General features: G+C 54.2%; 4 protein-coding genes and 2 pseudogenes across 4 annotated transcripts, besides 10 other annotated features; 4 read left to right on the forward strand and 2 right to left on the reverse strand.

Moving 5' to 3' along the window:
* Positions 1-9,464: part of a sequence feature (areas not merged during assembly with more than two copies in the genome that could not be assigned to a particular haplotype) that runs on past the window's edge.
* On the reverse strand, positions 2,293-2,748 carry Tc00.1047053507071.151 (annotated as a pseudogene).
* Positions 3,801-4,805, reverse strand: Tc00.1047053507071.160 (mucin TcMUCII, putative; the record flags this gene model as incomplete). The annotated part of the gene is made up of 1 exon (XM_816050.1): positions 3,801-4,805. One exon carries the CDS (start codon positions 4,803-4,805, stop codon positions 3,801-3,803), a length of 1,005 nt encoding a protein of 334 aa, XP_821143.1.
* Positions 8,223-8,714: a mobile genetic element.
* Positions 9,465-14,326: a sequence feature (heterozygous, non-Esmeraldo-like haplotype).
* On the forward strand, positions 9,873-10,499 carry Tc00.1047053507071.164 (annotated as a pseudogene).
* Positions 10,296-10,387: a microsatellite.
* On the forward strand, positions 10,991-12,094 carry Tc00.1047053507071.170 (mucin TcMUCII, putative; the record flags this gene model as incomplete). Its single annotated transcript, XM_816051.1, has 1 exon — positions 10,991-12,094. The coding sequence occupies one exon, from the start codon at positions 10,991-10,993 to the stop codon at positions 12,092-12,094; it is 1,104 nt and encodes a 367-aa protein (XP_821144.1).
* Positions 12,358-12,449: a sequence feature (T-rich).
* Tc00.1047053507071.180 (mucin-associated surface protein (MASP), putative) lies at positions 12,684-14,093 on the forward strand (the record flags this gene model as incomplete). The annotated part of the gene is made up of 1 exon (XM_816052.1): positions 12,684-14,093. One exon carries the CDS (start codon positions 12,684-12,686, stop codon positions 14,091-14,093), a length of 1,410 nt encoding a protein of 469 aa, XP_821145.1.
* Positions 14,327-17,491: a sequence feature (areas not merged during assembly with more than two copies in the genome that could not be assigned to a particular haplotype).
* Tc00.1047053507071.190 (trans-sialidase, putative) lies at positions 15,357-18,092 on the forward strand (the record flags this gene model as incomplete). The annotated part of the gene is made up of 1 exon (XM_816053.1): positions 15,357-18,092. One exon carries the CDS (start codon positions 15,357-15,359, stop codon positions 18,090-18,092), a length of 2,736 nt encoding a protein of 911 aa, XP_821146.1.
* Positions 17,492-17,625: a sequence feature (areas merged during assembly that could not be assigned to a particular haplotype. This can correspond to areas where the two haplotypes were merged or to regions with more than two copies in the genome that were merged during assembly.).
* Positions 17,626-17,889: a sequence feature (haploid, non-Esmeraldo-like haplotype).
* Positions 17,890-24,998: part of a sequence feature (areas not merged during assembly with more than two copies in the genome that could not be assigned to a particular haplotype) that runs on past the window's edge.
* Positions 20,325-24,990: a mobile genetic element.

Below are 24,998 nucleotides of genomic sequence, written 5' to 3' on the forward strand. Positions count from 1 at the left end.
CAAAGAGAGGAGGAGGAGAAGAACACACACACATCAGCAGCATGGAAAAGGAGGAGTAGCGTTTGCGTGAGGGTTGCTGTCATGAGCATGGGGGACGCGTGCACGCAGGAAGAACAGGCAACAATGAAACACCGGACAGCACGGCACACAACTCCACGGCATGTAAAACCCACCCGCAGCTGCCCCCAATATGGAAGGGAAAGAGGGCGCAACAGTACGGCAGGAACACAGTGATGCCGTTGCAGAAAAGGATCCGAAAACGGCGTGAAAAGAAACAAAAAACAGTCTTCCCCACAGCGGCCACATCCAACAACGCAAGTAATAATAACAGAAACAAACACCACACACGGCAACTCACAGCGGCAGTGAGTTCCCTGTCGCCAATCTTCATGGCTGCACGCCACCGCACTCCTCGTGAGTCCATCGCTCCGCTGCCTTCCTCCTTCCCGCGACTCCCCCGCACGAACAGCCACGGCACACAATCGGGTCCATCCACACCCGTCGCCACGCCGCCCTCAACGACCCAACAGTCAACCGCCCAAAAACCGTTGCTGAAATCACACACCCGCAACAAAGCACGCAACGCAACATCGTGTCACGTGGACCCCGCCGTCGGAAAGACGTCATGTCAACCGTTTGGCCGGCACACGGTACAATCAATCAACAGAACAGAGAAGTAAGACAGGCACTCAATCAAGGACTCTCCACGCACACAGCCCTTTTGATGCCGCCGCTGCTGCCACGGGCACGGTACCCGAGCGGAAAATGACACGCAGTAAAAAAGGCCTCGCAAGAGAGAAACAATCCACACGTCCATATGCAAAGCGCCGCTGAGGCTGCTGCGGCTGCAGGGTCTGTGGGCAAAATGCGCCTTACTGAATCCCGCCAGTTATGTCAGTCTCCCCTCCCACCAATGTAGCGCATAATGCACGGCGTGCGTCCACAGGCATCCACTCCCGGTGCCCTAGCAACACTTCAGAACACACATAATGGAGAAGGGAAGTATCATTACACAATGACAAGGCAGGTAAACAAAAATAGGGAAATCAAAACCACACAGATCCCTCGCACACGCACACAAACACCCCACAGTATCCTCCAGAAGAAGTCAAACAATTTCTTATCCCAGCCCATAATACACGCGTGGTGCCGCCACATTAGCGAACAACAAAAGAGGGAGAGTGCATACAGCATGTCCCTGGTACAAAGTATACAGACAAGCAGAGTGTATGTATATACTGATAGGAACATGCCAGTTGATATAGGCCTCTCTCTCTTGCACCCACTGCTGAGTGTTGGCACCGCGGCGGCAGCGGCAAGCAGAAGAAGCAGCGGAAAGGGAAAAGCAACAGCCGCACTGTTATTGCCGTGGATCGGAGGCGGAGCGTCCTTCATGTCTGCCTCCCAACCCCCGCACACCACCGCCGCTTCATCCTCCCTCGGCGGAGGGTCCACGGCGCCCTGCGCGGCATCAGCGGCATCAGGGCTCCTGGGTCCCGTGGCTGTGGCACCGCCACCGGCCTTGTCGCTGGCGGCCTCATCTCCTAATGATTGTCCGACAACAGACGTCACACCATCGGCGGCCACATCGTCGATGTCCGGAAGATCGCGCTCCTTCTCCGCCTCCTGCGGCGTACCCGCGGTGTCGCTGGGCAAGAGCACACCGTTGCCGTCGTGGCACCGGAGGCGACCTCCTTCTCCTCTGACGACGGATGCTTCTGGGGAGCAGCCGTGTCCACATCCTTCGGTGGTGTGCCGCGGCCGCTCCCAATGCTCTCTGGATCGGGGACGGATGCCCGTAGCAAAGCTTGTTCAGTAGATGCCAGTGAAACCGTCCTGCTCCACACCCTCTCACATCGCCGCCCCACGGAACCACGGGAAGTATCCTGCCGCTGGTGGCGGATATCGTGCACACCTGCGCGTGGTCACGGAAAATAGCTTTTCCCTCGTCGTAGCGCGGAGCGGCCCACGCAATCTTCGCCTCGTCAGTGCATGGGGCACAACAGGCGTTACCCTCTTCAGTCACTCTCAGACGCACCCGCATGCCGAGGCACTTCAATGCCGCATGCATGACAGCACCGAGATGTATGTTTCTTCCGGGTCCCTCGCATCCGTCGTGTTGGTGGGAAGCGTGTCCAGACACCACGAAGAGGGCTTGTCCCCAGGCACCGCAGACAAATATTCTCCCCTCCAAATAGCAGCCTCAGCATTCCTCACATCCAGTGCGGGACCAGTGATGGGGCAAATGTCCATCGAGCGTTTTGCTGACCCTTCATGGATAATTCGTCTACACACCAACCACTGGAATACCGATCCAACGTGCAGCGTCTGGCATGAACTCCCGTTTCGCACAACATGTGGGGATATCCACTCACGTTCGGTGCGGAGCACTTCCTCTGCAGCAGTGCACAGCACGAATTCCTTCACCAGCGCATCGGCTCCGCCATCTCCCACTTCGCCCTCATGCAGCTCAGGTCAGCAAATGCAGCCAGCGTCAGCTCCGTGTAGTAGCCGGCACAACCAATCGGTGCCATCCACTCATCCTTCGCGTGGCGCTGCGACCAGTGCGACTCCAGCGTCCTCCCGTCACCATCGCCATCCTGCAGCTCCATGCCATCAATGTCGTCGCAGTCGTGGTGCTCCTCGCAGCCATCACGGCAGTCGTCGAGTGCACCACCACCGACAGCGCTCTGCCACGGACAGCACCATGTCAGCATTGGCAACACCAGTGGAACAATGCCCAGCACGCACCGTGAACCGAAGGCAAACGCTGCCCGTGGCAAATGGGGGCACAATCAAAGAACCCTCCAGTGGCTGCATGGGCAGACGAACCGCATGCGGGTTGACAGCAGCAGGGACAACTTCATCCTCGAGAATGGTCCCGTGCGCAGAGGATACAACGTCACCTTCACACTCGCAATTGTCATTCAATGAATTCATTGCGTAGTACCTCTCTGAGATCCAATACTTCCCGGCATCATCCAGGTCCCTTGTGGATACGTTGATGCGGATGGGCATCCATCCCTCCCAATGACGGTGTATGGCTGCAGCGCACTCACCGCTCAAAAAGGGTGCGTCCCTCACAACGACGCGGATCCAATTCGCCCTGTCGGCACGCATAACATATTCAACAAATCGAGGGTACGTCAAAGTGACAGCAAAGCACCCGCTGGCAATCACACCACAAACACCATCACATGCAGCAGCACCAGCGTCTCAAACTAATGTGGGGTGTAGGGCAAGTAAGCCATTGATGTGGGTGTTAGGCAAATATTTCTTGGCTCGCTGAAGCAACAAGGACCGATTGCGTGGGAAGAAACAAAGACCAGGAGAATACAAAAGAGAATATTCAGCCCTCCGCAGTTCAAAAAGAAAACCAATCAATGAAATTAAAATGGGTGCACCCAACCACAACACAAGCAAAGATTCAAAAAACCAAAGTGAAAGAAAAATGCCGAAGCGTGGGACGACCAGCGCACACACTCTCACTGCTCCCGTAAAGCAAAACACACACACAGAGGGAGGGAGAGAGAGGTCGCCCACTCAATGCAATAAAAACAAAACAGAAACAGTTACGGTGCTCCGCCCATGCAGCCAGGCAGGACGGCAGCGGTGCGTGTCGTGCAAAAGAGAGCACCAAAGGGCCTGCATGGGTGTGCATGCATATATACAATGGGCACATTATGTGTGTGCCTCGTGGGGTGAGGTGAGGGCGAGAGTCCATGCAAGGGGACACACACACAGAGAGAGTGAAGGACGAGTGTGTGTGCGGGCGGTGCACGGCTCTCTCTCTCTCACTCTCACGCGGCCACCACCGCAGCCGCAGCCGCACACGCAACAACAAGAAGAGGGAAGGTGGTGTGGGAGACCGCGGTGCTGCCGTCACTGCCTTCAGACCTCAGTGTTTCATTTCTTTCGGCGGTGGCCGTATTCACTGTTTCTGGTGCGGTCTCAGTGGGTGCAGAAGCAGGGTTGGTATTATCAACTTTGTGGTCGCTTGTTTCTGTGGGGTTGGGCCGTGGATCATTGTCATTATTCTCAACCCCCGTACCCTGGGCATCGTCACTGTCATTTATAGAGATGGATGATGATGTCGTTACCGCATGTTTGCCGTCATCGTTAATCTCCACCAGATTTGATGTGTCGCTCTCTTGTTCTTGTTGCTCTGCCTCAGCATCCCCTGGATGCCGTTTCATTGCTTCGGACAGCGCTTTGGTTTGTGACGCTGTGTTTTCTTTATTTTGTTCTCTTGACAACTGGGAGAGATTTCGTGCCGCTGAGCCCTTTCCTGTTTCTGGAACAGTCACTGCTGGTGATGCTTTTGGCTGTAGTACTGCCGAGATTGGTAGTGGCGGTGTCTTTATCGTAGGGGTCGTATTCGTCGCATTTTTTGCCTTCTCCGCAACCTCTTCATTAGGTGCTGGCACTGCCGGATCATGCTCTGTTGTTTTTTGTACCACCAATTCTTCGGAATTACCCGTTGAACCTGGCGAATCGGTGTCACCATCCTCTGACCCCGACTGAACAGACGTAATTGCTCCATGTGGTGTGTTGGACGACACATCGGGTTCCCCTTCCGCAACGGTAGAAACAGATTGAAATGATCCGCCGGAGCTATTCGTTTTCGGGACTGTACGAGCATTTGGACCCAAGGAATTGGCCCCCAGGCCTGGCTTGTGTGACGGTGTGGGCGGTTCAGTGTGTCCATCACGTTCCGCGCCAGCACTCGCTCTAACACACCCGGACGGGCAGCAGCACAGGGCAAGCACCAACAGGGCGCACAGCAGACGGCACGTCATCATCATCGTGAGTGTGGTCGTTCAGTGGTGTGGAGCTGATCTGCACAGTGAGGGACATGGAGAGCAACAGGGGAGACGAGAGGTGCGGCAGACACACACAGAGGGCACACCACATGGGGAGAGGGCAGCAGCCAGGCATGTATCGTACGCCGCACACACAGCCCTGCCGCACACCAACACACAGATGGAAGAAGGAGAAGCAAACAGGAGCGGCACACAAGGCTCCACCGCATGCACACACGGCGAGAGCGGTCCGTCGTGTCGGCACCCCTCACGGAGGGTACGCACACACACAAGAGAAGGTGCAGCGCCCACAGCAACACAAAGGCAAAGTAACACTAATAATAAAAAAGAAGATCGCCGTACACCACTTGAATTGTTGGTCCACGGGAAGTGCAGCCAATATTCATCACAAAAGCAACTCAGTTGGCTTTGGCCTTCGTTCATATTCAGCGCAAGGAATGGAAGAGTGCAGAAACTATTTATTTGTGTTTCTGTTTGGATGTTGGCAGATGTCTGCGTATCTCTTTTTCCTTTTGTTTTGTTTTTCCAGAGGGTAAGTCCTCATGCCTGCATCGTGTGTTGGGGTTCCCGCAGGGTGCAGAATTATTTTTTTTTCCTGTTTTAAAGTTTTCTTGTGCTGGTGCAGCCAATAATTCGGTGTGTGTCGTTCCTGCCTTTCGCTGGTAAAGTGCTGCAATAGATGCTTGTTTCTCCTTTCGTTGCTGTGGCACCTGATTCCTCACCGTTTATTGCGGTGTAAATGAAAATATGTGAGTGGACTCCCACGCACCAGAACGCACCTTCGCTCCTATTTATTGGTGCACGGAAGGGCATGTGTGTTTGGTGGTGCCTCGTCCATATATTTTGTGGGCGTACATTCCCTTGCAGGCTGAGGGCGGGATGACGCTCCGTCGCGGTGCACTTCCCTCGCATGCCGCCCACCGTGATTCATCATGCATCACCCCCTCACGTACTCCGTGGTGCCACACCGCTGATATTACTGCAGCCGCTGTGGTTCCGCGTATTTCACGCATTTCCTTGTGCCACAATACATCCGCTCGTGGGGCCGCCGCATCCAAACAGCGGTGCCCAACACCGTGAGCGGCAGTCCACATCCTTGTGTGTTCCAACGCTGTGGTGCTTGACTGTCAGCCAGGCGTCAGAAAAAGAGAGTGTTGTGCTGGCAGTACAACACACGGAGCTGCAGTGAATGACTCGGCGGGGACGCATCTATTTGCCGCAAAGCAGTGAAAAGGAGTCGGGCAAAATAATGCCGGCTGCATTCACAACACCACATCCACAGCCAAAGCATGCGACGTGGTGTGTGTTTCGCTGGTTCTGTGAAACGCCTGCAGACGACGTCACTAGTGGAGGCACACCATCCATGATCAGCGGACAGACAATAATCGGCATGGGAGGCTACAAGGGGCAGCAACGACGACAGCAGCAGGAGCAGCTCTCTCTCTCTCTCTGTTGCCCCCGAGAAGTAAATATTCCACCAGCCACAGCTGACTGTGCCATCGTGACACTCCATGCACGTCGTGGCTGCGTCAACACATCCTGTTCCCTGCAGCACCTCAAAAGATGCCTCACTCCGTCCACTAAGTGCATCGGTGTGGGCCGTGCCTCGGCTGTGAGTGAGGACCACAGCGATGTGAGGGTCACCGAGTCGCAGCATGTTTGTTGTGGCGTTGTTGCATGGCACCTGCACACACACACGCAGCGCCTGCATCCCTCCCTTTGTGTCCGCCCTCCGCCGGAGTGGCCACACACACGGGCAGCAGCAAAATCACTTCACCCTCGACAATCCAAAATCAACACCGACATCCCTCGCAACGCAAAGATCTGTTGCCAGCACGGGCCTCCTGCTGCTCTGCCATCGACGCTGAAACACGGCACAGTGCACGCACTTATTTTCCTCGTGTGCAGTCAGCCGTTTGCTTCACACATTCTTCGATGGGCTGACGCCCATAAAGGCACGCCACAAATGCCACTGTCATCGCACAAACTCTTGCGATGAGCGTCGGTGTGTGCATGGATCCGCTGCTCACACGTGCTGGCAGGCAGCCTGCAGCCGGTGCCATCGTGCCATTTCATCGGCTCCAGCACGGGAAAGAGAAAATGGCCAATTCCCGATGCACTTATTCCCACCGGCAGCACCAACACGCTGGTCGCCAGCCGTCATTCCTCAGCACATCCAGGAATGCCGAAAAGTGACGTGGAACTGTCAGCCAGCAATGCCACAATCCCGCACACATGTCGGCTCCACCAGAAAAGACACACAAATCACAAACAACACCCTTCACATGATTTCCGAACATCATTCCAACACACCGCGGCACGCCAAACAGAAGTATTCGTCACCCCAATGCGCCTCCCCACACAATCACATGGTCCATGCATCACGCACGGCAGCAGCTCACACGCGGTCAGACAAGTGTTCCTCGGATCAGTGTTATCCGCGTGCAGCAGTGGGAAGTAAACAAAAGAGACAGCTGCCAAACCCCAAAGAGTGCCGCAACTGGCCGCAACTCAACGGAACACAGCCACTCAAATGAATTCAGTCCTAGTGCCCTCAGCCTCCCACCTTCTCCCACAAAAGGCCCAAGAGCTGCCAACCAAACGTGACGTCCAATAAATTCGCTTTGCAAAAAAAGGAGAAACCGCAGTGCCTCCTGCTGTCATCCGAGATGTTGTTTGCTGATTAATGCGGGTAGGCACTCACCTGCTCCTCAAAACGACGCTGCGCAACTGCAACGCATTCTTCAAAATCGCAAGTCTCCAACCACATCGGGAAGCTCCTACGCACCTTCGTCACACACCACAATGCAAATGAAAAAACAATGCTTTAGTTGGACTGCGATGCGGACCGTGCCACGCCGCCATCAGCTGCGGCCGGGTGCAGAGGCTGGTGCGTCCCGGCACACCACGCGGCGAGGCAATCGCACCGTGTCCGGCCCCCATTCACCTCCACAGCCTGGAAGTGCGGCACCGCGACAGCTGCACTGCATCGCTCGGCCCACGCGCATCAAAGAAAGATACTTCTGTCCACCTGGCAGCCAATCCAGCACCGCTGCAGAGGAACATTGGGTCCCGCGCACCCACACAACACGAACGCCTCACACTTCTCCGATTTATTGAGGAAGTGCATGGCGCAATCTTATTGGAGGCCATTCCGCCGTCCATGCATGAAAAGCGGCGACATCGATCCCGCTTCCGAGAGATGCTGTTATTAATGGATTGCGCCGCGTATGTAATATTATTGGGATACCCCACAGCCGCAATCGTGCTCCTCCTATTCAACATCGTATTTTCCTCTGGGACACTGTGCGTTGCAATAAAGTGGAATTTAATCAGCCACGCTTTGCCCAAGACGCCTCTGACGACGTCAAGCGCACGGCTTTTTATTCTATTTACTCCTCTCTGGGAGCGTATGATTTTGAATTATGGACGGACGTTTCTTCATCTCTCGCTGAGCTCGCATCTGGATCCGCTGCACTATTGTATGGCTCCACCACGACAACCGATCTCCCTGTGGAGGTACATCGTGCAGCAGCTGGCAGGCTCGCATGCTCATATAGGGCAGAGTGCCTTGCCACTGAAAATGGCATTAGACATCTCATACCTTTTTGCTTGGAAACATCCCAATCGCCCACACGAATGCTGGTGGCTACGGACTCCCCGTCGAGAACTGAGGCACTCCGCGTCGTTCCACTGGCCATGCGAGACTACGTCACTGAAGATAGTTGGATTATGCTGCTCTTCTTGATACAGCGAGGTCACTCTGCAGACTTCATGTTCTCTCCATCACACTGCGGTATCCCACGCAATGAGGCCGCTGACGACGAGGCCATGATTGCACGATCCCTCCCGCAGGAGGACAGCCCAATCTGGCACATGGACTTTTTTACTGCAGTCGGGTGACCGTACCGGAGGGATGCCCCGAAGAAAAGGAAGGGCGCGTACACCGCGTGACAGGCGCCTGTCGGTGTGGCAGGACTCTATTCCTGGTTTCGATCCGGACATCGTGCCCCGAGTGGCGGCTCTGCGCAAAGGCAAGATGCGATTCCTGCCCACTCCTCGACATGTCTGCGCGTGCCCTTCGTATCAAAAGTAACCCTCTGTGTTGGTGTCGCCGCCCTTTCTTACTGAAGTGACCGGCCCGCCGCTGCCTCCGCCAGAACCTCTTCCCGACGTGAGCACCGCAAATCCTTGCCGACCAGCGAGCGGCGGATTGACGTTCTCCTGCCCAACCTGCGGCAGAGCGCTTGCCCGTCCACAATATGAGGGCGCATGCCCGACGTGCTCAGCCTGGCGTTCCGATAGTTTGAGAAGGCCTCGGATGCGGATGCCGCAATGGTGCCAGCGTCTTCTTAACAGGCGCCTCGCACACAGGTCGCCACAGAAAGTGCCAAGCACGCCAGCAGGCAAAACACGCAGGAAGCACAAATGCGGGTACTAGAGATGGACCACGAAAGACTTCGCTTCATCCACTGCAGAAATGCCCCCGTCGTTGGTAATTGGAATGCGAGTGTTTGAGAGTGTCTCAGCCCGCACGACGGCACGTTTCGGACGGAATGCTTGCCAATTTTGTACGGACGGCCCTTGCGCTACTCACTCTTTATTGTAACAGCATACAGCAAAAACAAGATAACAAACTGCTTTGTGATGAATATTGGCTGCGATTCCCGTGGACCAACAATTCACGTGGTTGACGGGGATCTTCTTTTTAATTGTTACTTTGCTTTTTTGTTGCTGTGTGCGCTGCACCTCCTCTTGTGTGTGTGCGTATCCTCCGTGAGGGGTGCAGACACGACGGACCGCTCTCGCCGTATGTGCATGCGGTGGAGCCTTGTGTGCCGCTCCTGTTTGCTTCTCCCTCTTCCATCTGTGTGTTGTTGTTGCGGCAGGGCTGTATGTGTGTGCGGCGTACGGTGCATGCCTGGCTGCTGCCCTCGCCTCATGTGGTGTGCCCTCTGTGTGTGTCTGCCGCACCTCTCGTCTCCCCTGTTGCTCTCCATGTCCCTCGCTGTGCAGATCAGCTCCACACCACTGAACGACCACACTCACGATGATGATGACGTGCCGTCTGCTGTGCGCCCTGTTGGTGCTCGCCCTGTGCTGCTGCCCGTCCGTGTGTGCGTCAGACACTGAGACGATTCAAGAGTTAAATAAGGCTGAAGAAGGCCCCGGTCCAGGGGAAATTAAGACAGCGAAACCAGTTGTGGAGGTGGTCATCCACAGTCGTCAAGTGAGCGGTCCGATACGGAGGATGGAATAGCTGGCGGAAAGGGTCCAGGTGTGAAAGCTCCAGAACCGAAACTAAGTAACGCGATCGATAAGGTGCGCGAGAAAGGTACGGACAGTACGCCAGGGCCAGAAAGTAGCACGAGTCCACTTTCCCCTGCACCATCGGCTAATCCGGTTGATGCTTCTGCTGAGACCGCCACGACAACCACCGCGCCAGAGGCACCAAGTGATATGGCCTTGAATACAGCGGCACCGACCACGACGACAACCACCACGACCACCACCACTACGAGTACTACGACTACGGAGGCGCCAACTACAACGACGACGACCACCCGCGCACCGTCACGTCTTCGAGAAATTGACGGCAGCCTCAGCAGCTCTGCGTGGGTGTGTGCCCCGCTGCTTCTTGCCGTATCCGCGCTGGCGTACACCACTATGGGCTGAAATATGTACGTGCGGGCTGTGCGTGCCAGCACTCAGCCACGGATATTTGTGCGCTTCTATTTTTATCCGATGTAAATAAATAGGAGTAAATAATGATTGTGTTTTGTTTCACTTGCTTCCGCTATTCTGCTGTGTGCTCCGCGTTGTTCGTTACTTCCGTTTCGTTGAACGCATTCCACACTCATATGCATTCGCAGCGGAGCCGTACTTGGACACACATTTGAGGATAGGTGCATCCGCACTGGAGTCTTGGGTTTGTCATCTTTTTAATTTTTTGCTTGGTTCCTAAACTTTTGGTCTGCAGGACATTATGCGAGTTTTGCAATCGTGCTGATTCTATCTGTCTTTTGTGGTGTGTTTTCTGCTTCTGCTGTTGCTGCCATTTGCTACTGTGCGGTGGCTGTGCGTGGTGTAGCGGGCGTGTCTCTCCTTTTGTTTTCACATGCTGTTGCAGATTGGTTCCAAAGCGTTAAGTGGCTAAGCTGTTTGTGATGATGTCGTGCCGTTTGCTCTGCGTCCTGTTGGTGCCTGCACTGATGTGCTGTTTCTTTTGCGTGTGTGCGACAGCTGCTGCGACGGGGGTGCGTGTGCGGCCTGCCGGTGATGGCGCAGTGACTGCTGGGCACATGTGGGCGGTGATGGCTGCGGAAAGTGAGCTCGTGGCCGATGACTCTGGACGAAAGGTGAATTTGAACTCTGAGAGCAATAACACTCAGGAAGACGAGGAGGGTGGAAGAAACACAGCGGGTGATGGTCCTACGCCCACGCCCCTTGTTCCGCCCACTGCTCCGACGAGGAAAGATCAATCCAGCACCGATCCACTGCGAAGTAACATTTCCGATCCTTCTGACGCTGGCAACGCGTCCGATTCCCAGACCCGTGCAAGTGGACAGGGGCCTTTGGGCGGAGGGACCGCTGCAGGCACAACATCCCCACTCCCCAACTCATCTCAGCAGGCAGCAGATGGAGTGCATGCTGAAGGTGGGAGTTCCTCCCAGGGCAGTCAGGCTTCAGGACAAACCGTCACAGGAAAGCCACAGGTGTCAGAGACGGAAAAGGCAGCACCGCAAGGCGGTGGAGGTGGAGGACGCGGAGCGCACCAGGAAGCCGAACACACCAAAAAAGATAGCGTTGATAACGCCCTGGGAAAAAACGGCAGTGAAAAGAGAGAGCCACCAGCGGGATCGCAAACTGCACCACGATCCAGCAGTGGCGGGAATGCTAATGTCGCACCGAATCCCGCTGTCTCCATTCCACTGCCCCCAGAGCCAAAGTCAACAAGTGAGGCAACCGGCACGGGAGAATCTCCACATCCGACCGATAATGCGCAGACACAAAGTATGAGGACCGATGCTGCACCAAGCACGGCACACACTCAAAATTCGCCGAACAGTAAATCACAGGAACCAGAATCAGAAATCACTACAACAGAGGGACCAAGTAATACGACCAGGAATACAGAGGCGCCAACCACAACGACTACCAACGCACCGTCACGTCTTCGCGAAATTGACGGCAGCCTCAGCAGCTCTGCGTGGGTGTGTGCCTCGCTGCTGCTTGCCGTTTCCGCGCTGGCGTACACCACTGTGGGCTGAAGAGGTGTGTGCGGGCTGTGCGTGCCAGCACTCAATCACGGGGATTTGTGCGCGTCTACTGTGGTCCGATGTAAATAAATAGGAGTAATTATGATTGTGTTTTGCTTCACTGCCCTGCTATGCGATCCGGGTTGTGCTGCTCCCTGTATCTGTCACGTTGAACACATCCCAGACAGACTCATACGCATGGCACGCACACAACTGATTGCGTGGAGTCACATTTGAGGATGGGTGCGTGCGCGCTGGAGCCATACTGTGCAGCCTTTGTTTTGTGTGTGTTTTTAATTTTTTTTACCTTTCTTCTTTTTGTTTACCTCTGTTTTGTTTTTAATTGCTTCGTGTGTTTTTTCTGTTTACTTGCTACGGGGCTGTGTGCATTTTTGCCCTTTCACTGTTTTCAACTGACTCATGGTGTGTGTGCGCTGCCGCTGCTGTGCTGCTTCCATTTGTTGCTGGGCTGCTGCCGTTTGTTATTGTGCGGTGGCTGTGTGTGGTGTAGCGGCCGTGTCTTTCGTTTTTCCTTTTGCTTTCACTCTGCGTTGAAGTGTTGTTATTTTGTGCTGAAGTCTACACGCAAGTGACAGGAGTGATGGCGATGATGACTGGCCGTGTGCTGCTGGTGTGTGCCCTCTGCGTGCTGTGGTGGGGTTTGTCTGGAGTTGCGGCCGACGGTGCTGGCGTTGTTTCTGATGGCAGTTTGGATGAGGACTTAATATTGCATTGGCGGACTCGGCTGCGGAGGAAATGCGCGGAGGAAGTCAGCAGGAGGACAGGAGGCAGTGCGAATGCGTCCGCCGTTGAGAAATGCGTGCATCAGGGGATGGACGGTTTGCGTGCCGTTGTGGATGGCCGTCGTCGTTGGAGACATCAGTGGTATGCCGTTGTCGCGGTTGAGGGTGTTGATGATGGAAAGGGAAATAATGGTCAAAGCAATGACAGGCCGAAAGGATCATCTCCTTCTGTTCAGGGCTTGCAAGAGGGAAGCGGTCTGCCAGGAGTAGAAGGAGGATCTCTGAATCCTCCGGCAAGGGAGGATACATTGAAATTAAGCGGGGATGCAATTAGCCCAGAAGGACTGAAAGTGAATGCAGGTGCCGATCCCGCTAAAATAACTGCGAGTCAGAGGCCAAAGGAAGACTCAACGGCGGCTGGCACGAGAAATCACCCACCACCAGGACCATCGCCACCAACTTCCCCAAAGGAAGAAAACGCAGTATTGCTGACAAATTTAAAGGGCACAAAAACAGAAATAGAAATAGAACCGAAAGATCAAGCGCTCCCAGTCGGAGAACAAGGCTTACACAATCAAGAAGGACAATCGCCACAAGGAAAAGAACACCAACCCACAGTTGAACCAAAGGCATCCGACATACCCACAGAAAGGCCTTTGGAAGGAGGCGAACACGCTGTTGATTCCCAGGAAGAGGACCGAAAAAATAAAGTTGTTGCTGGCCGCAAACAAACAGGAGATGGAGGGCATGAGGTTTCAAACGAAAATGTTGTACGCGTTCCAGTTGAACCGAAAGTGAATTCAACTGAGATTGAGCAGGAAGTAACACGCACGCATACAGGAGAACATCTGGTAGGAGACGCAGAGGCTGCTGAAAAAGAAAAACAACGGGAACAACGAGCCGATGGACAAAATGAGAAAAACGAAAAGGGACCAGTAACACGAACGCAACAACGAGAACAAGAAGAAAACCAACTGCCGCATCAACAGGAACAGCAAGAAAAACAAGGGATACTGCCCGCCTCACCCGCGGGATTGGAAACAACGCAGAGGTCGCTGTCAACAGTACAACCGGAAGGACTTCACGAAGAACAACAACAAAATCATTCAAGCTATCAAAACGACTTTACAAACGATAAAAACATTGTTCGTACCAATGCCACCGCCAATACAGACGCCACTGACGGCAGCACCGCGGCCTCCCCCACCACCTCCCCTCTTTTGCTTCTTCTTCTTGTTGTTGCGAGTGCTGCTATGGTGGCCGCGTGAGAGTGAGTGTGAGAGAGCCGTGCACCGCCCGCACACACACTCTTCCTTCTCTCACTCTGTGTGTGTGTCCCCTTGCATGGACTCTCGCCCTCACCTCACCCCACGAGGCACACACAATAATGTGCCCATTGTATATATGCATGCACACCCATGCAGGCCCTTTGGTGCTCTCTTTTGCACGACACGCACCGCTGCCGTCCTGCCTGGCTGCATGGGCGGAGCACCGTAACTGTTTCTGTTTTGTTTCAATTGCGTTGAGTGGGCGACCTCTCTCTCTCTCCCTGTGTGTTTGTGTTTTGCTTTACGGGAGTAATGAGAGTGTGTGTGCGCTGGTCGTCCCACGCTTCGGCTTTTTGTTTTGTTTTTGTTTTACTTGTGTTATGGTTGGGTGCACCAATTCCGCGGCTGCGTGTGTGTGTGTGTGATGATATGAGTAATTTGCGTGTGTGCTATCTGCCTCTCTCTGCCGTTGCTTTCTTCAGACTCTCTTGTGGCGCACAGCTGCTCTGCAAGTATATCCACTGACAAACACACAAACAAATGCACACGCTGTGGAGTGGCGTGAATGATGAGGACGCGCACACGCACAAGATTTTGGCTGCGGCGGCCCTTTCGAGGAGGGATGACGGAGGACTGCGATTTTTTTTTTTTGCCGTGCTGCGAGCGTGATTTCCTTGGCGTGCTGCCTGTGGGCGGCGCGGCATTGAGGAAGCCTGGGAGATACGCGTATGGATTCACTCCTGGCAGCTGCACGTGCCGACGTGTTCTTCCCGCTGTTCGTACAGCGACGGAGGATTCTCCGGCTGTGCGGGGCGATGTGCGATGGATGGTGTGGGAGGAGACAACAGGAAAACGACTGGTGATGGCGCGTTGGTGTTGCGAGGAGCAATTGTACCCTTCTGCGTCTCGCTGATTGTTTTGTGTGTCGGCTTAGCTCGGAGAGTGCTGACGCGTGGCAGAAGCACCCGCAGTGGCTTTTACTGCTGTTGGCAGTTGCTGTTTGTTCCCGGTGCACTGTTTTTCCTTCTCCTTCCGTGTGTCTGTGTGCGTGAGTTGTTGTTGTTAGGAGTGACTGCGGTGGGGATGATGATGCCACTCACTGTGGATGGGTGACGGTGTTCACTGTTTAACTCCTTTTTCCTCTTCTCTCTCTTTTCCACACAAGAAGGAAAGGAAGTAAGGCTAAACGATAATCGCTACTGTGAGATTCGAGGGCTCTGAAAGGACCAACAGCACACACACCGCACACACACACATATTTAAATGCTCTCACGTGTTGCTGCAGTGAAGGCACCCCGCACACACAACCGTCGCCGCGTGACCGGATCCAGCGGGAGGATGAGGGAAGGAGGAGAGAGTGAGCCGCAGAGGCCCAACATGTCCCGGCATCTCTTCTACTCTGCGGTGCCCCTTTTTCTTCTTCTTGTGATGATGTGCTGCAACGCTGGAGGTGCTGCGGAAGCTGCGGTGCAGTCATCTGAACCAAAGTACAAATGGAAGGAGGCTAAGTGTGAAGGTGGTGTAACTGTGGAGTCGTTGGGAGCTCCCGGCCTTCTAAAAGTGGGGAGTGACGTATTTGCCGTCGCCGAGGCGCAGTGGAAGAAGAACAGTGAGGGCAACAGCTTTACTGGCATTGCTTCCCAAATTATCACGAAAGATAATGCTAACACACCGGTGGAAGTTCTGAATGAAGTGAAAGAGACACAATTTCTGGAAGACGGTTCCGAAGTCCAAAAGAAGAAAGTGGATGTGAGCCGACCAACAACAGTTGTGCAGGGAAATGATATTTACATGCTTGTTGGGAAATACAGCCGGACAGCTGCTGGTAAAGAGGGTGGCGGTGCCGAGAACGGGGGATTATTGCTGGTGAAAGGGAACGTCAGTGACGGAAGTGGTGGTGATAAAAGAATCAAATGGAAAGATAAGGACGATGTCTCGCGTATTTCTGTTGGCGAACTAGATTCTTGGACACGGCTGACTGGCGGCGGTGGATCGGGTATTAAGATGGAGGACGACACGCTTGTGTTCCCAGTGGAAGGCACGAAGAATGAGGATGAAAAGGCCGTTTCGCTGATTATACACGACGTGAAGGATACTGCTGTGAGTTGGAAGCTGTCCAACGGGACGTCTGACGGTGGCTGCAGTGATCCCTCCGTCGTGGAGTGGGGGAAGGAGGACAAAAAACTCATCATGATGACTGCGTGTGATGATGGCCGCCGCAGGGTGTACGAGTCCGGTGACAAGGGGAAGTCGTGGACGGAGGCACTCGGGACACTCTCGTGCGTGTGGGGCAACAAAAAGGGCGGAAAAGTGAAGGCCGTTAGAAGCGGGTTCATCACAGCGAAGATTGACGGTGTTGCTGATAAGAGAAATGTGATGCTCGTCACTCTGCCGGTGTATCCCGAGGAGGAGAGTAAAAAAGAAAACGGAAAGGGAAAACTCCATCTTTGGCTGACGGACAATACGCACATTGTTGATATTGGGCCGGTATCCGGGAAGGATGATGACGCTGCCGCCAGCTCTCTGTTGTACAAAAGTGGTAAAGATGGTGATAATGAGCAGAAGGGGGAGAAGTTGATTGCATTGTACGAGAAGAAGGGCGATGAGGGCAAAACATCACCCGGTGTGGTCTCTGTGCTCCTGAGTGCGCAGCTAAAGCGTGTGAAGGAGGTGCTGACGACGTGGAAGAAAGCGGACGACCTTGTCTCCGAGCTGTGCCCTTCTAAAAGTGCTGAGGAGGATGCCTCTACTGGCGATGCCTGCAGCTCTACTGTTAGGATCACGGATGGGCTGGTTGGCTTTTTGTCGGGCAACTTCTCTGATAACACATGGAGGGACGAGTACCTCGGGGTGAACGCCACAGTAAAGAACAAAAGTGAAGGGGGTAAGAAGGCAACAAATACTTCCGATGGTGTGCAGTTCCATGGAGCGTGGGCGGAGTGGCCCGTTGGCAAGAAAGGGGATAATCAGCTGTACCACTTTGCGAACTACAACTTCACTCTTGTGGCGACGGTGTCCATCGACAAGGTGCCGACGAGTGGTAATATTCCATTGATGGGTGCGCGTTGGGAAGGCCCAGGAGAAAAGAAAGTTTTTGGACTGTCGTACGACAGCGAAAAGAAGCGGATAGTGTTCTGCGGTGGCGGACAGAACAAGGAGCTCAGCAGCACATCGGAGAAAAAAAAACATGTCGTAATTTTGCTACGGAACGGCACCCAAGGCTCCGCCTACGTCGATGATATAATTGTTGGGAATGCGCAATTAGATTTGATGGGTATTGAAAAGTCTAAAGGGATCTCACACTTCTACATTGGAGGGGATGGAAGCAGCACGGGGAATCAAGAAGGCTTGTCTGTGACTGTGAGGAACGTCCTGCTGTACAACCGCCCGTTGGATGACGATGAAATTGCAGGACTCGTCAAAAATAAAATTACTCATCCGAAGCGGGAAGGTCCGAAGACATCGGCGACATCTCCTCTTTCACCAGCGGCAAGTGGATTACCTGTGCAGGGAACCGTGCCCCTGTCCAATTCTGCCGGGCAACAGCCGTCGGATCAGGGACAGCCGAAGGGGAGTATTGCTGCCGGAGCTGGCGGCGCATCCACACCAGCGACGTCTACTGCCGCATCTTCTTCAGGACAGGAGCCCGTAAAGCAACCGACATCTGGAACTTCTTCCAGTGGAAACAAAAATGCAGATGGCACTCCCTTGTCTGGTGGTGACAAAGCTGTGGCAACAGGGAGTGGAGAAACGGTTCAGGGAGATGGATCACTCCACACTGCCGAGGTGAGCGTGAGCTCTGGTGCGAATGGGGAGACGGTGGGAGGGACGGATGTGCAGGAGGTTAATTCACAGGTCAGGGGAGTAAATGCTGCGGCACTCAGCAGCAGCCTCGGAAATGTGTCGCAGGGAAATAACACCGATGCCGGCACTGTGCGTGGGAGCGGACTGCTGCCGTTGCTTCTTCTGTTGGGGCTGTGGATGTTTGCGGCTCTGTGAGGAGTGACTGGCTGCCGCGTGGGACAATTGCGACCTCCTCTGCACCGATACACACGGTAATTAATTTATCTTCTTTAATAACTTTTTTCACTTTTTCCCTGTTTGCTTTTGCTGTGCGTTATTATATCCCTTTTAATTGCTTTTGGGGCAATCACTATGGACGTTTTTTTCTTTTCTACTCTTCCCTCTTTAATTGTTTGTTGCTGCACTCTTCCTGTGAGGGGTGCCGTGTGTTTCCCGCCCAACTGCTCCACTCGCACACCCACCGACACGCTCATGACGACGGCCCTGTGCGCCTCGCCTGCTGCACGCATGAGGAGGACCGCGACGAACGGCGCGCTGAGGGAGCCGTGACGTGTGGGCGTGCGACGAGGGCCTGTGGGGCGGCGCACACATTTCTTTCCTCTTGTTTTGTTTTCTTTGCGGCCAGGGCGGGCAGACACCCGCAGCGCCACACACACAGCCACACCCTGCCGCCGTGTTTTTCTTTAAGGATTTGTTTTGCTTTGCGTGTTTATTTCATGCGGTGGCGCACCCTTCGGTGTCGGCCTCGTGAGCATTTCTCTCCCCTCCGATGATTTCTTTTTCTTTTGCTGCGCTCACTCTCCCGATGGAGTGACGCGACTGCCGTCATGTCTGCGTGCTTCTCTCAGTCCCCACACACACGAGTGACTGTGCTCTGCGGGCCGCACTCACGCGCCGATGAGAGGGCTGAGGGGAGCAGCAACACGCGGATGACCCCATGAAATATAAACGATGTGCGGACACACGGAGGGTCGGACGGTCGAAGCACACGCAACCATCTTTTTAATTTTCTTTTGTGGGCAAAATACATACAGACAGTTTGGTGTGGCCACACGGCAGCCAGGCGATTTTTTTCTTATTTTAAATTTGTGTGGAGCAGTAATGGACGATTTCTTTTCATTTATAATTATTTTGTGTGATGGGGTTTACATAAGACGAAGGGGGACGTTTTTTGTTTTCAATAAATATTGTGTGAGTTGCCGCTGCTTGGGCTGCAGTGCAGTCATGAGTTTGAGCGGTCTTCTTCTTCTTGTTGTTTCCGTTATGCGTCTCCGCTGTACATTTTTGTGCGTCCCTCCGCATACTCTGCTCCCTCTTTTCTACGTCTCTGCTTTGTGTTGCTGCAGGCACACACAACCACACACACAAGATGCACATTGCGGTGGATTTGAATGCACTTTTTGTAGTGCATGCTGGCAGTTGCGTGTGGCGGCTGTTGTCTTCTTCCGTGAGGAGGGGGAGAGGGAGAGGGAGCGCCCAGCCCGAGTCTATTTTCCTGCGGGTGTGATGCACCGCGTGTGACTGCGCTGAGTTGGGCTCCGTGTCCCATTGATGGCGGGATGGCAGGAAATTTTGTGCCGCGTCATGGATGGATGAGGGTTCGCTTGCTCCGTGTGCGTTGTGTGGTGGCCGCGGGTTTTGGCCATTTCCCTGGGGCTGCGGGAATGAGCTGGGGGAGATGGTGGTGGATGTCTTCTTCTCCTGCATGGTGGGTGGCTGCTGGCGTTGTGTGCCTTCGTTGCGTGGATGCCGTCTCGTGGTGTGTGGACAGTGCGGCTGGGCCTGCTGCCCTCTCCTCATGTTGTCTGCGCTCTCTCGCTGTATCCGCTGTGCTCCGTCCCTCTCCCTCTCGTTTCATTCTTTCCTTTCCGTCTCACCGATCAGCTGACTGACTCCAGCGACTCCACTACGGGCGATGATGACTTCGATGGTGACGGTGCGGCGCCGTGCTGGTCCTTGCGCTCTTGTGCTGCGGCTGCTCGTCCGTGTGTGTGACGGCGACAGGAGACGATAACAATGATAACAGCCGTCCTCCCAGCCCTGAGCTAGGGAAACCGGATCCTACAAAAACATGCCTGGTGCATTACAGCCATATGGTGGGGAGACCGATGTGCCGCAGACAGAGAGTGGGAGAGACAGCGAGGAGGGTTTGAGAAGTCCAGGACCTTCTTTGCCAAAGGAAGCAGGCACAGCCATCACTGGACAGACACGAGTTCCGCCAGAGTCACTGAGTTCGGCTAGCGATAATCCAGAGCCAACAGGTTTGGCAACTCAGTCTCCACACACACACAAGGTGCGACCGGTATGTCAGATGCACAAAATAAAAAGGCGCAGTAAAATACACAAGGCGATGAGAGTCATAAGGCAGAGATATCAAGTCAGAATATCAAAATGCCAAATATTACCACCAATAAGACTAAAACAACGCTCTGGCTCAGCCGGTCGCCTCAACGTGGTGCCAGGGTCTAGTACTCTTTGCTAGGGATGAAGCTAAGCGCCTGCTGCCCATCCGCTGCGCGCGGAGGGGTGAATGGCGCCGAACAAACGGGTCGGAAGGGCACCAGATGGAGCCATTTGTAATGGTTGTCCGCTGAGCGGTATTTCTATCCGCTGCTGAATTCCATCGGCGCTTATCAGCGCTATACATACCGTTTGCGTGCCGTATGTGACGCGCAACGACAAAAGCTACTGCTAAGCGGAGACGTTGAGCAGCACCCAGGTCCCATAGCAGTACTCCAGATGAACGTTTCTTGCCTCACGCCGTCAAAACTCGCAACATTAATGGCGCAAGGAGCAGACATAATACCATCCAGGAGACTTGGAAGTCGTCGGAGCAGATCGCCAGCATGCACACTGGAGATTATGTGCTCTATGCACAGTCGCGCATCGGCAAGGGAGGCGGTGCGGCGGTGCTGGTGCGGAAAACTCTCCGCTTCAAGCGTATACCTCTCACCATCCCCCAGCATGACACCAGCCTTGAAGTGGTGGTGGTCCAGGTTGCTCTGGACCAGGACCGTGATCTTATTGTAGCGAGTGCCTATATGAGACCACCACCGCAATTAACGCAATCCTTCAGGCGGTTACTAAACTGCCTTCCAGCCTCGTCGCCGCTCCTGCTGTGCGGGGATTTCAACATGCATCAGCCACAGTGGGAGCCATTCTTGGAGACTTCTCCAAGCGAGGTTGCTGCAGAATTTTTAGAACTGTGCACGGATGCGGGGCTCACCTTGGTTAGCACCCCTGGTGAGATCACGTATGCCCGTGGCACAAGAGAACGATCCTGTATCGATCTGACATGGTCAAAGCATTTGACTGTGTCGGATTGGTCAGCTTCCGTGTCGCCGCTTAGTGATCATTATATGCTAACATTCACGCTGCATCAGGCGTTTAAGGATACCATACCTTCGGCACCTAGGATATTCCACAGTTGGGGGAAGTGCAAGTGGGATTTATTCGTCAAGGACCTCGACGCACAACTTCCGGCATACGACTATAAAAAGCAGTCCACCGGCATTAAAGCTTTCACGAGAGCGCTTATAACTTCTTATCGACGACATTGCCCCCGCGGCATGCACAAGGACGGTCCCAGGCTTTGGGACGACACTCTCATGGAGGCAGAGCGGATCGCTACCGACAGAAAGACCCGCTATCTACAGTCACCGACGCCCGACCGTGAGGCAGAAATGCAACGGACAAGGAGCCAATTCTTCCTCCTACTCCGAGAGCGCTTGCGCAACACGTATCCACGTCGCATCAGCAAATTAAATCCAGGCGAGCCACTCGCATGGAAATACATTTCCGGACGAAAAAAGGCATCACTTCCATCTCCCACATCAATGTTATTGGGAGATGGTCAACACACTTATAAAACAGCAAGGAGAGCAGCGAATGCTCTCAATCGCATCTTTCTTCCATTTCACCCCTCTCACAAGGCAGTAAGGCCTTCCAAAGGCAACAACAGACAGCGTGCATCTTTGAACATTAATGCTTCTTTTCTTTTTGGGCCGCAGAACAGCAACGAGTCTGCCGCTACATTTACATCAGGGGTTTTGTCACTGCCCTCTTGATGCACCTTTTAATCGTACGGAACTGCTTGCTGCGCTACGTACTACGCCGTATGGCAAGGCCCCGGACCGGATGAAGTCTACAGTGAGGCACTGCGACATATTTCGTCAAAGGGCCTCCGATTCCTTCTTCGCTGCATTAGCCACAGTTGGACGACCGGTACGATTCCGGCTGAGTGGAGACGCGCCACCATCGTTCCACTATTAAAACCCGGTAAGTCGCCGGAACTGCTTGAGTCATATCGACCCATCAGCCTTACTTCCATTGTGAGTAAGGTTGCTGAGAAAATGGTACTGAAGAGATTGCTTTGGGTGTGGACGCCGCACCCCCACCAGTATGCATATCGTAGTGTGCGTACCACGACGATGCAGCTGGCACACCTGACACACGAAGTGGAGCATAATAGAAATCACTATTTCCAAGTGAGCCTTCCCAAGAAGAGCGGTATTGGCAATCAACTCCACTACAGACCCCATCGGACCCTGCTGGTGTTGGTTGACTTCAGCAAGGCCTTTGACTCCATAGACCATCGAGTCCTCAGTCGCCTGCTGGCTAATATTCCGGGGGTGAATTGTAGAAGGTGGCTTAGAAACTTTCTATGTGGTCGCCACGCGAAGACACGAGTTGGCCACAGACACAGCGATCGGCGTCCCATGCTGCGAGGAGTTCCTCAGGGATCCGTGCTGGGACCGTATTTGTTCTCCCCTTACGTACACCCACTTCTCAGTCTGCTGAACAGCTTTGCGGGTGTCACAGCAGACATGTATGCGGACGACCTCTCTATTATCGTTAGGGGGCAGTCCCGGGAAGACGCCATTCCCACCGCCAACATGGTTCTTGGAAAACTGCATGCGTGGATTCAGGAAAATGGCCTGGCCATCAACCCGTCAAAGTGTGAAGCTGCTTGGTTCACACTATCCACGCACACGGAGTCAGATTATGATCGTGAAGGAAGGTGGCCCCTGGTAGTGGCTGGATGTCAAATCCCAGTCATGACCATGGGGGCATCGCGAACTACGAAGCTTCTCGGCATGAATCTCGATCCGCGACTCACGCTAAATGTGGCGGCCTCCAAGCAATGCGCTGCCACTTCGCAACGGATATCGCAGCCACGCTGCATAGCGCACAAAGAGGCGGGGCCATCTCCACATGACCTACGCACTTTCGTCATTGGATACGGTGCTTCCAAATTACGCTATGGCAGCGAGCTCATATGGGCAGTAGCGACGGATTCAGCGGAGAATGAGATGCAGAAGACGTACGCAACCCTAGCACGCATTGTCAGCGGAGTTCCGAGCACTGTCGACCCGGAATCCGCGCTACTGGAGGCTAATATGCCCCCGCTCCACGTCCTCTGCCTGCGCGCACGGCTCTCCATGTTTGATAACACGCGCATGTCAGACGGACTGGATGCGGAGACCCCCGCCTGAGCCACCGCCTCGCGCCGGTTTCCGCATCTCGCCATTATCTCGGGACGAGCTATATGCCTTCGTAGACGCATACACAAAGGACTACGGCATCACCGAGAGCTCACCACGCGAGGAGCGGTTCTTTCGCAGCTCCATTCCTCCCTGGTTTGCGGCCTCCGCTCACCGGGCCACCATCGGTGTGGAACTTCCGATAGACCACTCAATAACTGACGAAGAGGAGCTGATACGGGAAAAGCGCAGGGTCAGCGAAGAGGCTCTAGCGCTGCACAGCCATCGTTCGTGGATACTTGCGACCGGTGGCGGTGTCGACGTTCCCAAGTCAGCAGGGGTTGGAATACTGCTCTCATCCCTCAACTCATCGGAGATAATAGAAAAGGCCAGCATAAACTGCGGTGCACGCCCATGCAGCTACAGGACGGAATCCCGTGCGCTGCTTCTAGCCCTAGAGAAGCTGATGATCTCTCGTATCCAACACAGGCATAAAACCCTGCTTGTGGTTACGGACAGTCAGTCTCTTCTAGCGGCTCTAAGCAAGGGCCCGCTCAGTCAGACCGACTGGACGGAGGATCAGATCTGGCAGCGTCTCTTGACACTGACGTGTGCTGGCTGGTCCGTGCACCTGCAGTTTTGTTACGGACATTGCGGAGTACATGCTAGCGAGCCTGCAGATCAGTATGCGACGCAGACTATGGCAGCTGGACAATACACGGAGCACGGAATCGCAACTTCATGGCATACGGATCTGCTGACATGTTTTACTACCCAGCTCACCAACAAGTGGCGTAGTACCATTTGTCAAGACACTCATCGCTACTTGCTTTGCGGCACAAGGCCATCCGATCTCAGCGGTAAGGACCTGATCACTCAGGAAGTTCTACATCGTCAGGAACTGGTTCACCTCGCAAGGGCAAGGTGCGGGGAATCTGAGCTCTGGGGCCGACTATACTGGGCTGAGAAGATTGCACGAACCAATGCCGTTTCTGCAACATCTCACCGGAACAGTCTGCATATATGCGCTCTAACAACGATCCAACTGCACCGGGGACGGACACTGTTCCTCTGCCGGCAAGGGATGAAGACGTCTCTCCAGTAAGGAGACGGACCGTCACACGCCGTCGGAAGGAGAAATGTCCGCACTGTGATTCTACATTGACGGGATTCTCAGGTCTCGTCAGTCACTGTCGGTCATTTCATCCGGAACATCCTCCACCGCTTCCCGAGCTCAAATGTGATTTCTGTGACACGGTCTTCCCCACACGGAGAAGCACCGCACCGCACAGAAGTTGCTGCGCACACAACCCAGACGCCACACGGCATCGAAACAGCCGTGCCAGGCGGCGATCTCTGCTGCCGCAGGATCAGCCAGATTCCACAAGCACGCCAATCGGCCCGCAGGAAACCTTGCACCATCTGCTTCTAGGATGTCCAGGCACCTTGGCTGTGCGCCAACGGCTGGGCATTGAGCGGGACCTTCGTCATGGAAAAGTTCTCTCAATGACAGTTGCTTCATAACAGGAAACTCATTTTGCTGCTCAACCACCTCTTCGGCACTCAGATGGCATTGTATGGCTAGACGCGGTGGTAAGAGTAGGAAAAAATATATAAT

This window comes from Trypanosoma cruzi, genomic scaffold (genome assembly GCF_000209065.1).
Source record: "Trypanosoma cruzi strain CL Brener 1047053516815 genomic scaffold, whole genome shotgun sequence".
Lineage (NCBI taxonomy): Eukaryota > Euglenozoa > Kinetoplastea > Trypanosomatida > Trypanosomatidae > Trypanosoma > Trypanosoma cruzi.